At 36.3% G+C, this 18,305-nt stretch overlaps 1 protein-coding gene across 3 annotated transcripts in view; it reads right to left on the reverse strand.

Annotated features, from left to right (window-relative positions):
- The window catches only part of VPS8 (VPS8 subunit of CORVET complex), a 238,633-nt gene that overhangs the window by 147,899 nt on the left and 72,429 nt on the right, over nucleotides 1-18,305 (reverse strand). For all 3 annotated transcript variants that reach the window (XM_029939720.1, XM_029939718.1, XM_029939719.1), the window contains 3 exons: nucleotides 10,807-11,029; nucleotides 6,919-7,008; nucleotides 3,911-3,962 (listed from right to left, as the gene is read on the reverse strand). In XM_029939720.1, coding sequence (XP_029795580.1) covers nucleotides 3,911-3,962; nucleotides 6,919-7,008; nucleotides 10,807-11,029 — 365 coding nt within the window. The remainder of the gene's footprint in view (nucleotides 1-3,910; nucleotides 3,963-6,918; nucleotides 7,009-10,806; nucleotides 11,030-18,305) is intronic.

Genomic DNA, 18,305 nt, shown 5'->3' on the forward strand with positions numbered 1-18,305 from the left:
CTAACAGACCCTACAGAACATTCCACTCAACAACAAAACATACTCAACACATTTTCAAATGCATGTGGAACATTCTCCAGAATAGTTAAGCTATAAAATAAGTCTCAACAAACTTAAAAAGACTGAAATCATACAAAGTATGTTCTCTGTCCACTATGGAATAATTTCATAAATCAGTATCAGAAAGAAATGTGAGAAAAATCACAAATATGTTAAAATTAAATAACACACTTCTAAGTAACCAGTATCACAAGGAAAATCAGCAAATACTCTGAGATGAATGAAAAGAAAGACACAGCATACCATAATCTATGGGATGCAGCTAATGTATTACTTAGAGGAATAGTTGTAACTGTAAATATCTATTTCAAAAAAAAAAGAGAAAGATTTCAAATCACTAAACTTTCTCAAAAAGCTAAAAAAGAAAAAAAAAGCAATCAAACCCAAAGTAAGATGAAAGAAGTAAATATTCAAGATTAAAGCTGAAATAAATGAAAGATGGAAGAAAATGAATTTTAAAAATCAATAAAATAAAAACTGGTTCTCTGAAAAGACCAATAAAACTTCAAACAAAGAATATCACAGGTCCACAAGTCTTCATTAATGAATTCTACCAAATATTTTAAAAAAGAATACCAATCCTTCATAAACTCTTCCAAAGATCAAAAGAGAGAACACTTCCCAACTCATTCCATGAGGAAAGCATACCAAGATATCAAGTGTACTTGATACTAGGTCAAGAAAAAGACATGAAAAGAAAATTAAACCAGAGAATAACCTTTATAAATAAAGATATAAAAGTCCTCAAAAAAAAAAAAACCCAACCACTAGCAAACTGAATCCAGCAGCGTCTATAAAAGATGTATATACCATCACCAAGTGGAATTTATCCCAACAATGGAAGATGAGGTTAACCTATAAAAATCAACCAAATCTCATAGATCATATAAAATAAAGGACAAAGCTCCCAAGATTATCTTAATAGATGTAGAAAAAAAGCATTTGATAAAATCCAATTCTTTTAATGTTGGTTGTTTGTTTTGAGAGGGAGCAAGAGGGACAGAGAGAATCCCAAGCAGGCTCAGTGCTATCATCCCGGAGCCTGGTGTGTCACCTGAACTCATGACCATGAGATCATGACTGAGCCTACGACGCCTAACTGACTAAGCTACCCAGGCACCCCAAATTCCAATTCATTCATATTAAAAACACTCAAGTTAGGAATAGAAGAAAACTTCTTCAAACTGACAAGGCTATCTATGAAAAACCCACCATCTACATCATATTTAATAATGAAAAATTGAATGCTTCCCCCTCTTAGATCAAGAAAAAGATAAACATGTCCACTCTTTGTACTTTGTTCAACACTGCATTAGAGGTTCTAACCAGGCCAATTAGAAGAAAAACAGAAACAGAAGGCATTCAGATTAGAAAGAAGTAAAACTGTATTTACAGATAACATGATCTCATATATGCTGAATCCACTAAAAATAAGAACAAATGAATTCAGCAAGGATGAAGGATACAAGATCAATATACAAAAATCAATCTATACACCCACAAAGAACATTCCAAAAATGAAATTAAAAAACCAATTCCATTTATAATACCATCAAAATTAGTAAAATAGGAGTAGACTTAACAAAACTGTGATTTATACACTGAAAAAAATGCAAAACATTGTGAAAGAAATTTTTAAAAAACCTAAATAAGTGCAAAGATATTCTATGCTCACAGACTGAAAGACTTAATGATGCTAAGACAGCAATAAACCCCAAATTAATCTACAGATTCAAAGTATCCTAATCAAAATCCCAGCTGCATTTTTGCAGAAATTGGGAAACCAAACTGACTTTAAAAGACCAAAATAGATGGAGAAACATATAATATTCATAGATTAAAAGACTCAATAGTGTTAAGATGGCAATCTTCCCCAAATTAATTTATAGCATCAATGCAATTCCAAATAAAATTCTGCTTAAAAGAAACTGATGAATTGATTTTAGAGTTTATATGTAAAGGCCAAGGATCTAGACCAGCCACACCAATTTTAAGAAATAAAAACACAGTTGGAAGATTTAAGGTACCTGATTTCAAGACTTACTATAAAACTACAATAATCAAGACCACATATTACAGACATATAGATCAATGGAACATAACAAAGATACAGAATCTTGTATCCAGACTACAAAAAAAACTCGAGGGTTCTGATGGGGAGTTCATTCACTTGAAACTCTTACAAACCACTAGTATGAAGTCCAGGAATGTGTCCTCCCTAATTCCAAAAAGATGCTAAAGATTAAATCAATTACAATACATGGATATATATAGATATACACATACACATACAATATGTATAATGAATATGTATAGTATGTATAATATGTGTGTGGGTGGGTGTGGGTGTGGGCAAGAGCACATGAAAATATGTTCAACATCACTAACCATCAGTGAAACAAAAAATATAATCACAATAAGGAGCTCCTGAGTGGCTCAGTCAGTTAAGCATCCAACTCTTGATTTCAGCTCAGGGCATAATTTCATGGTTTGTGACATCATGCCCCACATCAGGCTCTAAGTACTGACAGCATGGAGCCTGCTTAGAATTCTCTCTCCACCTCTCGCCTTCTCTGTCTCTCTCTCTCAAAATAATAAAATTTAAAATGAATAAATACGGGCACCTGGGTGGCTCAGTTGGTTATGCATCTGACTTCAGCTCAGGTCATGATGTCATGGCTTATGAGATCAAGCCGTGCGTCAGGCTTTGTGTTGACAGCTGAGGGAGTGCAGCCTACTTCAGATTCTGCCTCCGTGTCTCTCTGCCCCTCCCCTGCTTGTTCTCTCACTCTGCCCCCCCCCACACACATATAAACATTTAAAAAATTTTTAATTAAAAATAAATATCGCAATGACATACACCTACTAGAATGGCTAAAATGTTTCAAAGTTTTACAGACTGACAGTACCAAGTGCTTGCAAGGATATGGAGCCACTGGAACTCTCATATATTGCTGATAGAAATGCAAAGTGGTATAGTCATGTTGAAAAACCAAATAGCAGCACCTTAGAAACTAAAACATATATTTACATATAACCTATCAATCCAATATTACGTAGATGCCCAAGAAGAATAAACGCATATGCACACAAAAACTTATTCATATCTAAGGGTGATGAGGGAAAAAGGCAATATAAAGGATACCTGTGGTAAAACTGTATCTCGACTTTATCAATGTGAATATCCAGTTGCGATACTGTGCTTTTGTTTTGCAAGATGTTACCACTCGGGGAAATTGGGTAAAGAGGATATATGATCTCTTGTGTTACTTCTTACAACTGCATGTGACTATGTAATTTCCTCATAAGAAAAAGTTTAACTAGAAACAAAACTTGTTCATTAATGTTGTAGCAGCATTGCTTAGAACAGCTCCAAATTGTAAACAACTCAAATGTTCATCATCTGGTGAATAAATAATTGACTAATTGACAATATAGCCAACCCATGAAATACTACTAAGATGTAAAAGCGAACAAAATATTAACACATGCAACAACATGGATGTATCTCTACATACAAGTGAAGTGAGAGCAAAGAAATAAAGCTAAGTGAAAGAAAGAAAACACCAAAGATCACCTACTGTCTGACTCCATTTATAAGAAATGTAGTGACAGAAAGCACAGCAGTGACTGCCTGGAGGTCAGCCTGGGGGAAAAGCTTGAGTACAAGGAGCAGCAGGAAACTTTTTAGTGTGAAGGAACTCTCACTCCTTCTACAGTTCAATTATGGTGGTGATAGGATTATATACAACTATCATAATTCCTACTGCATGTATGAAATTGAATTTTATACAATTTAAATGTCATAAAATAGAAAAAGGAGGAAAAAATTAAGACTTAGAAAGTATACCTGTTAGTGTCCTTCCTGCATTCAGAGGAGGAGAAATGACTCTGAAAAGTTTCTGCATTAAAAGTCAAAATAAAATAATCATCATCACTTTTTTAAAAATTATATTTTCAAAAACATAGTCAAGAATCTTATGCTATTCATCACCTTTCTCTGAACCAGTTATTTGCTATAGAGATTAAATATAAAAACTTTTAATGTGGACACAAATTACTATTGAAGAATCACATGTTACCATATTCCTCACTGAAAGAAACCATTTAGTAAATACCAGTTAGGTGAACGTCTTTGTTGAGTTGTAATTTCTGATATAAAATATTGTTAGGTTCCTCAAAATGCTTTATTTAAAAAAAAAAAAGTAAAGGGATTAATAGCCCACCAAAATGGCAATGAAGATTACTTTAAACCGAAAACATCTGAACACCAGATGCAAAAAGAAACATTATCTAAATTTAAATACAACCTCTGAAAACACAGTAAGATTAATGATAAAACTACACTGGCCTTCCTCAGAGGGAGTTTCCTTTTGGGAGAGGACAGACCCTTAGTAGTGTGAATTGCAAATCACACTGTTCGTTAACCCAAAAAAAACATCCATATTTTCCCAGGGAAGCTCTAAATCCCTCTCTTCCCACTACTCAACATTTTCTTATATGGGGCACTTGTTGGGAAGAGCACTGGGTATTATATGGAAACCAACTTGGTAATAAACTATTAATAATAAAAAAAAAACAGGTGTATAAACCTTTAGTTCTGGCTATTCAGTAAAGTAGTCATTACTAAGTGCTCCCAGTACTACTGTGAATAAACCATTTGTTTTCTCCGGTTAATCTGCCTTTTGTCAGTTTATCTGCAGCCCTCCTCCCACCACTGGGACCTAAATTCCTAGAGGAAAAGCTTTTCCTCCCAACACAAGGCACTATTTTTACCTCAGAAGCAGCCACAACTAGAACTAAGGAAAAATTTCAGAGACCCTGGTAGTCATCTCAAATGTGATGACACTATCATTCCAGAAAATCTAGAAATTCTCAAGAGTCAGGAGATATTTTAATTTTGACCTCTTTAAGTACCAAATAAACTTTAAATAATGACAGGTGATTTCCTTGTGAGCAGAAAATTACAAATAAGGAACCACAGGACACACCTAACTTCCCATTGCTAAAACTTTCCAAATGATGAGTAACAAATACCAAGCTCTTTCTGAAAACCATTAAACCTGAAAACTTCTCTTAACACAAAACAAGGCAACCTTAATAGCCCACATTCCATCTGAAACGTATAGATATAAATGCAAACCAGATTTTGAGGATTAAAACACACACACACAAAACTAAAACTTAAAAGAGACAGTAACAAAAACCTAGCAATCATTTTTATCACCATAGAATATATCGAATTAGAATCTGTTTCTAAGGGTTATTCTGAGAGAAGGTAGAAATTGTAGAGGCCGTTTTTAAAGAAAAGGTTTTGGCAATGGAAACCTGTTCAAGGTAAAAGGGGCCACAGCGACCAAGACCAAGGAGCTGAAAGCAAACAGGCAATTTAAATAGGTTCATTAAGTGACCCACCTCAAAACAGCCACAGGCCCTAACTGACCAATTATAACCATGCACAGTTCCTAAGATTACCAAAGAGAAAATTCCATTTGTCCCATATTCCCTCACTCCACCCTCTAACTGTGGCCGCTCACCACTGCCTCTCCTGTCTCTCCTTTGCTGTACTGCCTACCACACCTTTGAGGCATATTCAATAAACTGTTATCTCTTTTTCTTTCTTGGGTGAATTCTTTCACCACCTGTGCCACCAGCCCCCATGTGATCAGAGTGCCCCACGTTTACAACGGGGATGTCCCACATTTGGTGGCTCAAATGGGGGCCCTCTGATGGCCTGGGGCTCTCCCAGGATTCTCTGGGATTTCTCAGGACTTCCTCTCCACAGACCATCCAATTGGAGCATCCCACAAAAACCACATTAATTCTTCCTCACTGTGGTTTAAGAGTGAGATAGAAAACGTTTTTTGCTTGCAGGAAGGTCCTGGACCTCACTGAGGAGGCAGCTGCCAGTTCTTTCAAAGGAAAGCAGCTAAAAGATATTCAAGCGTAAAAAATCTTGACTAGACACAAAACCAGGGGAAGAGGGCTGTGGCACATTTTAAAAATTGACCTAGAAAAGAGAGGTACAAGCAAAACTGAAGGAGTTTGAATTAGAGTGATACTCACCTACCTACAAAGCTAAGAGTGTTTAAGAAAACTTGAACTCTCACAAGGTAACTGCTGACTTACTAATACTGAAGACAGTTTTGGATAGCCATTAAATACAGGGGGAAAAAAAAGTTGATAGGATGCCTTTCACAGAAGCCTGGCTCTTCTGAGCCAGGTAATTAGTCATTAGAATAAAACAATGGGCTGGCAGAGTGCTACATATATCCATAATCCATTATCTACAATTCCGTCCTCAATTTAAGGCAAATAACAAGATGGATATAGCATTTTGGTTTTTTTTTTTTAAATAAGCCCCAATGCTTTTTAGTAGTAAGGAGAATAAAGTATAATGCATGTTTTAAATGCTAAACTGGAAAAAGCAACAAATCAGCAATTAACAAAGATCTTCCACCATTATCAGGACCTTCCCCCATCACACTATATTTACAATATTTCTCAATAGTACATTCACTACACACAGTAAGTATATATATACTTTATACCTTTTGGAAAACTTACTATAATATTAAAAAATAAAACAACTTAGTCTTACAGGCAGGTATTACTTTTATCTATTGCTCCCAGGATTTAAATACCTACTTACGCAGACAAAACTGAAAGCAATGACAGAAGGTATGAAATTCAAGGTCACCTAACATCCCAAGCTAAAATGGGTGCAAATCTAATAATAAATCTACAAGAAATTAAACAATGGTTGGATGAAAACAGAATCTATACAAAGCAAATGAACAGGAAAGAAGTCATTCATAGACAATATTAAATATGTGTCCAAGTCAGGAAATATCTTACCTCCATTGGACTAATAAATTCATTCATGCCTCTGTTGTAAACATAGATCATAGCATCATACAGACGATTTTCCCAACACATGAGAACTACCTGTAAAAAGAAGAGTTGTTTGTTCATGCAATTCAGTAAATCTCACCAATGATTTTCCTTATAGCTCTAAAAATCGAGAAGACCTTGAATACTCTTCTCTTATTTTTCTTAGTCCTTCTCTGAAAAAAACTGAAGTACAGTTGACCCTTGAACAATAGGGAGGTTAGGGGCACTAAACCCTCCTCACCCCTGCACAAAAACTCATATATAATTTTAACTCTTTCACAACTCAACTATTAATAGCCTAGAGTTGACTTTAAGCCTTCTTGATAACATAGTTGAGTAACACCTATTTCATATGTTATATGTATTATATTCTGTACTCTTACAATAAAGATAGAGAAAAATTTTAATAAAATTATAAAGAGGAAGAAATACATTTATTGTACTGTGCTTGTATTTATTGAAAAAAGCCCACATACATATATATATATACACACACACACATACACCTGTGTAGTTCAAAATCATGTTCAAGGGTCAACAGTACTCAAACACAATGTCAGGGTAACAGCTGTTGTAGGTTCAATACTAGTTCCAACTGTACAATGGCTACTTTCAAGCATCCCCAATGCCTATTTTTTTCTCCATCCTCCCCCTTTCTATACTCATTTTAACCTTGGTCAATAGCTTTACAAATTATTTACTGAACACCTATATTCAGGCCCACTCCTAGGCATTAGCATTGTCTGATAGATCAGACAAATCCAGACTTAGTCTCTACCCTTACAGAACGACTGTTCATCTTGGACACTAAATAAAAGAAGGAAGGGGCACAAGATGGTATATGAGTTACCCCTGGGGAAGTTACTCAATTACACTAATAATTCATTTACAAACGTGATGTGTTACAAAACAACCTGATGTGCTCTAGGGAATTCAGAAGATCATCCCTGAGGAAGCAATATTTAAGTTAGGACCTAAAGGATGCATATAATACTAGGCAAAAAGCAGAGATGAAATCTTGGGACTATGCAAGGTGAAGCAGTAAGGATGAAGATCTAAGGCAGAAAGAAGTTTGAAGTGTTTAGGGATGGAGAGAATTGTCCTGAGAAAATATTTAGAAGAGGAACAGTGATGACTGGCAGTGTACAGTACTCTATATTCTGTTCCTATGAGAGTTACACTCCAGAGGGACAAGGGAAGAGGGCTGACGTAGAAGAGCAGAGGTTGGCAAAGGAGAATGATAAGGAGCAGCCATAGAATTAAGAGGAAAAATAGAAATGAGGTGTCATGGGAGAGTCTTTGAGACTGAGGAATGTTCTGGGACCTCTTCTCTTCTCTCACTACCCTCCCTGTCACTCAGTGCTGTGATCATGCATCTCTGTCCTGATGACTAACACATTTACATCTTCACCCCTAGCTTCCCCTCTGATCCAAAAAGCCAACCACTTACTTGGTATCTTCACCCAAATGTCTAATAGCTATCTCAAAATAAAAACAGAACTCCTAATTTTGTCTCAAACATCGACCTTTCCAGTCTTCCAATCTTCTTAGAGGAATCACTACCTGCATTTATTTCAAGCCAAAAACACTAAGTGTCATCCTTAAATTCTTTCTCTCCCACACTCCCACACTCTTGCATCCAATTCATCAGCAAATCAATTCTACTGCCAAAATATATCCAAAATCAGGCCATCTCTCTCCATCTCACTGCAACCATCTCTGGTCAAGACCATCTCCTGGACCAGTGTCTAATTAATCTTACTTCTTCTGATCTTGGTTCCCACCTTCATTCTGTTATCCCTAAGTAAACCAGAGTCACCTTGCTTAAAACTGTTTAAAGATTTCCCAGAGTACTCAGAATAAAATGGGAAAATCTGTACCTTGCCCTGAAGGACTACCTCACTCTTTCAACCAAGTTCCAAGTCTGTTTGTTTTTTATCTGTAACCTCAAGACTTTTTTGGGGGGTGGAGGTGGGGGTGGAGGGAGCATTAGCTGTTGCTTTTGCCTACAACAATCTTCTCCAGTATCTCTGCATTTCTGATTCCTTCTGGTCATATTCCAGACTCAGTGTTACTTCCTTAGGGAGATTTTCTACAGTTAACCAATCTAAGGTGGCCTCACACCCTCTACCATACTGACTGTCTGACTTTTAACAGAATACTTACTTGGTTTAACATAACACATAAACTTCTGGTTTATCTGGGGTTTTTTAGGGTTTTGTTTTTATTTATTTTTTTTTACATTTATTTATTATTGAGACAGAGAGAAACAGAGCATGAGTCAGGGAGGGGGAGAGAGAAGGAGACACAGAATCCAAAGCAGGCTCCAGGCTCTGAGCTGTCAGCACAGAGCCCGACACAGGGCTTGAACCTACAAACCGTGAGATCATACCCAAAGTCGATTGCTTAACTGAATGAGCCACCCAGGCACCCCTGGTTTATTTGTTTGTTGTCAAATATTTTTACTAAAATGTAAGCCTCAGAGGATAAGCATTGTCCACTTGGGTCACTGAAGCATCCTTAATGGCCCTCGAATTAACAACAAATAAGTAAAATCTGAAAAATATGACTTGATATAGTGAGCATGGAGGGTATAGCTGACTCCACTGAAAGTAAGGTTGAAGAATTATTAGGATGTAGGAAAAATGGAAGTACAACCTAGACAATGCTTTCAAGACATCCGGCTATGACTAGGAAAAGTGACAAGGGACAGTAATCTATGGGGAAGAAGGAAAGAAGGCTTGATATGAAGAGAAAGGAAACTGAAGAGATTTTTAAAAATTGTTATTTTAACATAAAAAACACTAGAGCATATTTACATAGTTTTGGGGGAAGCTAAAACTATCAGGAAGACAAAAAATGAGAAATTTCTTATACTGGTGATGGGTAAATCAAACTAGATTGATAACATGCTCTCAAATCACTTTAACTATTATCAGGCATGAAGACTCTGCCAAATTACCCATAAAACATACAGGCATACATAAAAGAGAATCTGGCTTGACTTTGCAAACTCACAGCCCTTCATAAAGAGCTTCCAGGAAGAAAACAATAAACATTTTTCCAAGCCCTCCCTTTCTGTGTGATTTTACACCTTTTAAAAAAGTACTTTTGGCCAAAGATCTTTAAGTCATCATATTTTAGCTCAGTAAGGCTTACTTACTTATTAGCACCTAACACCTTTGCAGAAGTAACATGCTCATTACTGGGACTAATATGGAACCGAAGAATTAAGAGTGAAATGTCTAAGGCCAAAATATATAATGCTTCTCAATTAGGGCTCAAAAGTTACTTAGAAACCTCTGATATACTTGGGGGTAAGTTATCAAACAACGACTGGCTAATCAAGCCAAGACATCCTGTGATTTGCTTCTTATACTGTGTTCTGCATTTCAAAACTCAACTGAAAGTTACCAACTCTGGACACATAAGGTAGCTTTTTAAAAAATGGCATCATACTCTTAAAAGTAAAAATATTCTATTATTTGCGTGGAAGTACTCATAGTTGAAATTCACTTGCAGGATGAAAAATATACTAATGGATAAACATACAGATGAAGAAGGATCAGTCAGTAAGCATTTATTGAGCAACTACCAATGTAAACTTTATGCTAAGCGCTCTGGGAGATGTCAAAGAAATAGAAGACTCTTGGCTTGTAGGAGTTCATAATCTAGCTTTCATTAAAAAATAGTTCTAAAAATACTGACAAAGACAATTTTAAGAGACATCTTACCAAAAATGCTCAGTAAACAATGGGGGTTAGTAGAAGTGAGGCCCAGTCAGCCAGGTAAGTATCATCAATAAAGAAATGTTGTTTATTCCATATATTAGTAAATTTTCTATAAACTCACCTGCTGAATATCTAGGCTGGTGATATCCATATGTACAATGAGGGCTTCCACATTTTCCATTAATTTTTTATCTTGGAAATGAACAATCAAGTCTTTCATTACCTGGGGGGTCATCCCCACCAATTTATCACTTAAAATATAAGGCTCAAGGCATTCCAAAAACACTCCTTTAGCCACTGAATTCTCACTTAATTTGTCATACATCTGGCTAAATAAAAGATCCCTGTAACAGAAAGGAAAAAAAAATACTTTCAGAAATATTCTGAGCATCCATTAAATGCAGTCTGCTAATTATATCTCCTCGTTTTCCTACTTCAACAAAGCTTAACAAAACAAGCTTAGCAAAAGCTTAACAAAAACAGTGACAATATTTGCATAGAGCTTGTACTGTGGAAAACATTTTATATGTTTCAATCAATTCTCCTGATACTGTCACAACCAAGAAAAGCTGAATAAGTTAAATTATTTGCTAAAAGTCACATAGCTAACAAGTGATAGAGTCTAAACTTGAACTCAGCCTTCTGACCAACATGCTATGTTGAGTATATTATGGCATACTGCTTTTTAAAGACACTGATGAAGCAGGTGGCTGGTTAGCTCAGGTGGCTAGAGCCTGGTGCTAATAAAGACACTGATGATATGGCAGTGGGTAGTAAAGTTAACACAATGAAGTAGAAAAAATATGAAAAAGGACTATTCCTACAGGTGCCTGGCTGTTCAGTCAGCAGAGCACAGAACTCTTCATCCTGGGGTCTAAGTTTGAGTCCCACATTGGGTATAGAAATTACTAAAAAAAAAAAAAAAAAAAAAAAAAAAAAAAATTCCTAGTTTATCCTTCCTCTTTCCTGGTATCTAAAGCTCATATACATATATTTCCAACTCATATACAAAGTCAGTATGTTTCTTGATCTAGTTCTTACCCCTTGCTTCCCAAAGGGTTGAGGTAAGGATTACTAATGAGAAAGGAAGAAGAAAATATTCACTATTTTAAAAATATATCTGATATCTAGTTTATGGCAGAAGCAAAATTTTTTCATTAATCTAAATGCCACCACACTCAATAATTACGTTTTATTTATTTCATATTTCTTCTGCAAGTAGTCCATGAATTTTAAAGTTATGCTCACCGTAGATACAATTCCAAATTCTTTCATGCACAATTATATAAAAGCACCATTCTATGATGCTACCTACTCTTAAATTTACCATTTTGTCTAACTCACAATGTTTCAACATGCTGAAACATTAGAATTTACTTTAAATATTCCTGTACTGTTGGCTATATCACTCACTTCCAGTATTTTACTATCATGAATGATGCCACAATAAACATCTACATATGTAGTCTTTCCCATCTGGGGGGATTTAGTTCCTTAGTCATTCTACTTTTAGAAATTTATCGGGGCACCTGGGTAGCTCAGTCGGTTGAGCGTCTGGCTTCACCTCAGGTCATGATATCATGGTTCATAGGTTCAAGCCCCGTGTCAGGCTCTGTGCTGACAGCTAGCTCAGAGCCTGGAGCCTGCTTCAGATTCTGTGTCTCCCTCTCTCTCTGACACTCCTCCCCTGCTCACGATGTCTCTCTCTCTCTCTCTCTCTCTCTCTCTCTCTCTCAAAAATAAATAAAACAAAAAATAAAATAAAAAAATAAAGTCAAAAAATTAATTTAAAAATTTTATCTTAAGTCAAAAGATATGAAAAATCCTGTGGCATTTGAAATGTATTACTAAATCATCTTCAAAAAGTATCACAGCACCAATTTACACTGCCACCAGCAGTGTAGAATTATACACTTTCACCAGACAACTGTGTTTGGTTCTACTACCAGATAATTTAATAAGTGTAAATTAAACAATATTGCTGTCTTTCATTCTTTGATAACTGGCAAAGTTAAACGTTTTCCATGCTCCCATTCATACATTGTATTGCCTTGTTTTCATGTACCTATTTCACTCATTTCCTTTTTTGTTTTATAAAGAACTGTGCTAATTCTACTTATCTCTTAGGACTATTTTTTACTAAATGTAAAACTAAATGTTTTTACAAATGTTATTCCTTTATATGTGTGTCATGTCACTTGTGAAAAGTGGTAGCTGCTTCATCTGCAGGCATGGTCTTCCATGACGAGTTCCACAAAAAGGCCAAGGAAGAGTCTGGAGGGAGTGGGATGGGGCCCTTATCTCATCGAAAGTCTTGGAAGAGAGCAGATGATAAGAGAACTGGCTACAACAAATGCACCGGAACCACATACCACTTTTGCATAAACAGCACCTGCACTGCCCTGGGAGGGAAATCCGTATCCATTTTTTTCTCATATCCACAATGTAATTTTTCTAACAGTTTTCCCCCTGCTTCTAATTTTTCATGTTATTAGATTCATTTTAATCAATAGTCCATCACATTTTTGTGATTTTAATCAATAGTCCATCACATTTTTGTGATTACCAATTACTAACCAGGTAAAAGACAGGGAGATTAATGAAACTTCACTGTTACAAAGAGTTACAAAGTAACTCTAATGAATACAAAGAAAATGCCATCTTTGCTAGCCCCTCCACTCTGTAATGCCTTGTTAAAAACAATATGCTAGGGAAGAAAATTATATATTTTAGTTCAACACCAAAAACCCTGGAGAGGAAAATTAAAGAGTGAAAAATTCAGTAAACAGAGCATAAAAGGTGGCAAACAGCAGCATGTAATGCTGGTAAGATTAATGGCAAAACCATATGTTTCTTTCTTAACCAGTCAGGGGCTATAAATAAAGAAGAAAAATAAAACTCAGTAACTCCTACTGCTATCTCTACATTTAAAATAAAAATAAAACAAAATTCAAAGACATGTTCTCATCATTTTGGAAGAATATTTATTAGAGTATCAGGGAAGAATGAAGAAAGAAAAGCACATGCCAAAAAAAGTGTTTAGCTCTTGTGTTTCTTTCTGTCGTTAGGAATTATACTCCAGGGTGATTTTGTTACCTGGAAGCCCTAACTTTAAAACTGTTTTTTTTTTTTTTATCACTTCAAACTTAGCCACCCTGTAGCCAGTAGAACACAAAATTAATTCTGAATAATAGAGGACCAAACAGGTCTTCTTTCTCTGTAACTTCACTTTACGTTAATACTCATATTAAAGATGTTATTTGGGGTTTACCATTCATAACTTCAAACGGATTAAGAAAATGACCAAATTCACATCATGCATCATCAACTTTGCAATTCAAAAAATGAGAAGAACTCAGCTTTGATTATAAGTACAAACTCAGACTGTCAGAAACTGAGCAAGAGCATCATCTAATACCTGCCAGTCTTTACAACATATACAACCAGAGCCAAATAAATAACTCCCCAATACACTTAAGTAGGACTTAAATCCAAAGTTGACAAGGGCTGCTCTCTTTAGTTATAAAAGTAATGGCAAAGTTCAAATGAACTTTAAGAAATTATGTTCAAAATGTTCTATTTTCTGATACAAAGAGCATAGTTTGTAAAGATTTCCCTTAAAAAGGCATGGCTTCACTGTGGTGATGGTTGCACAACTCTGTGAACATTAAAACCTACTGAATTGTACACTTTAAAAAGGTTGAATTTTATGGTATGGATTATAGTTCAATATAGCTGTTATAAAATAAAAAAGGTTTTTCCCGTAGCTTTGATGTTCAAAATATTAATGTGCAGTTGGTGGGAAAACAGTATCTAAAACATCCAGCTCAGGGGTGTCTGGGTGGCTCAGTCGGTTGGGCATCTGGTTTTGGCTCAGGTTGTGATCTCGCAGTGCGAGGGTTCAAGCCCTGTGTCAGGCTCTGCTGAGAGCTACCTCAGAGCCTGGAGCCTGCTTCGGATTTTGTGTCTCCCTCTCTCTCTGACCCTCCCCTGCTCACTCTGTCTCTCTCTCTCTTTCAAAAACAAAATAAAAACATTAAAAAAAAAATAAAAAATAAAACATCCAGTTCCTCAACCATGTTTGATAATTAAGATCTTTCTGTTTCTCAAACAATAATAGTGATGTTGAACAAGACTAAACAAACATTCTGGCTATCAAAAGACCACGTCAGATTCACTTTAGAGTTAACAGAAGTATTTTTGGTTAGGGCTTATATAATTCAAGTCGTTTAAATAATGTCTTCTTTTTGGATATCTGCTTACAGTGATAGCAGCTCAAAGTGGTCAAGATCATCTACATGCAGCACCTGTCTGGTTTTGTCTTATAATGGCTTTATTGAGATATAACTCACATAAAATAACATAGAGCCTATTTTTATTATTTTTAAATGTTTATTTATTTTGAGATTCTGAGATGGAGAGTGAGCAAGTGAGAGAGCAAACATGAGGGGAGGAAGGACAGAGAGAGAGGGAGTCCAAAGCAGGCTCCACACTGTCAGCACAGAGTCTGATGTGCGGCTGGAGCTCACGGTTCATGAGATCATGACCTGAGCTGATATCAAGACTCAGATACTTAACCAACTAAGCCACCCAGGCACCACCCACAGCACCTATTATTAAATGATTATAGTTCAAGTAAACTCTGGATCTGTTTTCAAAATAAACAAATTATGGCTCCTGTTGTATAGGCAGAATTACAAATCATTAAAGGTCCAACAAAAAGCCTTGAGATGTATCTTTTGTCTAATGCTAAAAAGAAAATATACACTGCCAAACAGAAGTGAAATTATGACATAAATCAAATAAGGGGACGCCTGGGTGGCTCAGTCAGTGAAGCATTGGTCTCTTGATTTCGACTCAGTCATGATCTCGCAGTTCATGAGTTCAAGTCCTGCACGGAGTTCTGTGCTGACAATGCAGAGCCTACGTAGGATTCTCTCTGCCATTCCCTGCTTGCTCTCTCTCAAAATAAATAAAAGGAAAAAATTGTTTAATAAAAAAGAAATCAAATTATCAAAATAAAAGTACAAGTCTTCAAAAAAAGAATTTCGTACAAGTCTTCAAAAAAATTTTCCTGTCACTTCTGATTTTAAACAATTCACAAAAAACTATAAAGCCAAATTTTAACTAAAAAAAAGATGTCTATTACATTTTGGTCAGTATGTCCAACAGAGGAAAAGAAGTGTAGTTCCTGCACAGTAAAAGGATACTCAAGTAACAGAGATCTTAGGATACTGGTCATAGTGCTCAGTTAAAATCAATTCAGAGTATGTATTATGTCTATAATTTGACTCACATAAGAAACAGTATGTGAAAAAGGACGAACCATAAAAACAATGTACTGTATCAGGGGATATTAACATAAAAAGCTTGTGGGGGCCAAATTGAATGTCTGAGTGATGACTCCAGAAGTAGAAGAAGTTATCTGAAATTAGCTGAGTACTACATTATGTTCTGTAAAACTGTATTTGTGTTATGCACAATCTTAAGCATTCCTTAAAGTAATCTTAAGGTCACAGATACTTTGGAAATCTGGGACTATAAAGATACACAGGAATGGAACCAAATGCCAACGAAGACGGCATAGAGGGTGCAGTTTAGGAAGAAAGGTGTCGTACTGGCACGAAGCTATGTACATCTTACAATTACCGCTTCAATTAGCCTAGGAAATTGAGCACTTTTAGCCTGTCTATAGCAACTCTAGAAAAAAATTATAAAAACGCTACCACTTGAGAGTGATGACACTGAACTATTTAAGTACATTGAATTTTTTTTAGTATTTATGTATTTTTGAGAGAGAGAGCACATGCAAGTGAGCAGGAGAGCGGCAGAGAGAGAGGGAGATACAGAATTTGAACCAGGCTCCAGATTTCAAGCTGTCAGCACAAAGCCCAACGTGGGGCTCAAATCCATGAACTGCGAGATGATGACTTGAGCCGAAGTCCGGTGCTCAACTGACTGAGACACCCAGGTACCCCGAGTACATAGAATTTTTATATCTAATCTACATTTAATCATTGCATGTCTGGAATGGAAGGAGATTGAAAGATAACCTAGACACAAAGAATCAAGTTGATCAACTGGCCTATTTGACCCCATACACAGGATCTTTCTGATGAAAAAGAAAGCCAATATGGTAAGAAGTAAGCAAGCATAAAAGCACACCATCTAGAACACAAAAGGGAACATTTGACCCAATGCCTAGTATAACAGCCCCGCACTTTTTTACACTTTTAGTTAATGGACAGTGAATTGCACAAGTAATTACAGTTTTCTAGAAAGCTAAAAGCTGTGATATACTATTCAGGAGATGTACAAATATTTCTGGCACTTAGACCTGAGGGACTTTTTTCCCATAGGCCCTCATAGAGGAGAAAATGTGTAACATAAAGCAATGTTTCAATAATATCCCAAACATGAACACAACATATTTCACAGGATAATTACATATAACACTATATAGCTAAAACACTGGAATGAACTTAAGTAAACAGAAGCTATAGCTCTTCATGACTTAAAGGTCTGACCTAGCAAATAACTGCCCTCTTGATACCATTCCCCGATACTTTCTAAAGCATGACGCAGGCTACCTGAGTATCAATCCATGCGTCAGCTCAGGTTGTATAGGGCTTTAGAAGAAGCTGCACTGGGTCCTCACAGTTGTTCTCTACAACTCAGAAACAAACCAGTGGTTAAAAGTACGAACTCGGAAGCCAGACTGGCTGTACTGGAATCCTATCTTCACTCCTCAAAAGAAGTATGAGTTAGCTTTGGCAAATTATTTAATGGCGTTCTGCCTCTGAAACTGCCTACATAAAATGAAGATGGTATTAATACCTACCTCGCGATTGTAAAAATTAGATAAACTAATATAAAGGGCTTAGAACAATACCTGGCATGGGGGAAGTTATTATTTTAAGTGTAAAAACTGTGAACTAGCAAAGATTGGTTAATTTACATAGTTACTATTTAAACCAACAAAGCTAAATCAGGAGTTTAACCATACTGATTTCTTTTCCTTTTCATCAAAAGGTTCTAAAAACCCACACTCCAGAGGCATTCTGAATTTTGGCCTGTTTTGGGTGGGACATAATACTGTTTTAGTGACAGTTCCTGAAAGAAGATATATATAAAGGACATGAATCATACGCTGTTAAGATCTTTAGTAGGACTGCCCTGTTAGCCATGGTGCCTCCTCTATCCAGCCACACAAACACACAGATGATACTCGACAACACCTATTTTGATGTTAAAAAAAAAATTTTTTTTTTTGAGAGACAGAGACAGCGCAAGAAGGGGAGGGTCAGAGAGAGAGGAAGACACAGAACCCAAAGCAGGCTCCAGGCTCTGAGCTAGCTGTCAGAACAGAGTCTGACCTGGGGCTTGAACCCACGAACCGTGAGATACTGATCTGGGTCGAAGCCGGACGCTTAACCGACTGAGCCACCCAGGCGCCCCTCAACAACACCTATATTGAAACGCACTGGGGGGGTGGAGCCAAAATGGCGGAGAGGAAGGGAGCTCTGTAAACTCCCTCCGCACCGTTTTTCGAACTGAGAGGGATATTACGTTCAACTGAGAGAGCGGAAGGAGAAAATACGAACTCCAGAAGGAATAGAA

This window comes from Suricata suricatta, chromosome 5 (assembly GCF_006229205.1).
Source record: "Suricata suricatta isolate VVHF042 chromosome 5, meerkat_22Aug2017_6uvM2_HiC, whole genome shotgun sequence".
NCBI lineage: Eukaryota > Metazoa > Chordata > Mammalia > Carnivora > Herpestidae > Suricata > Suricata suricatta.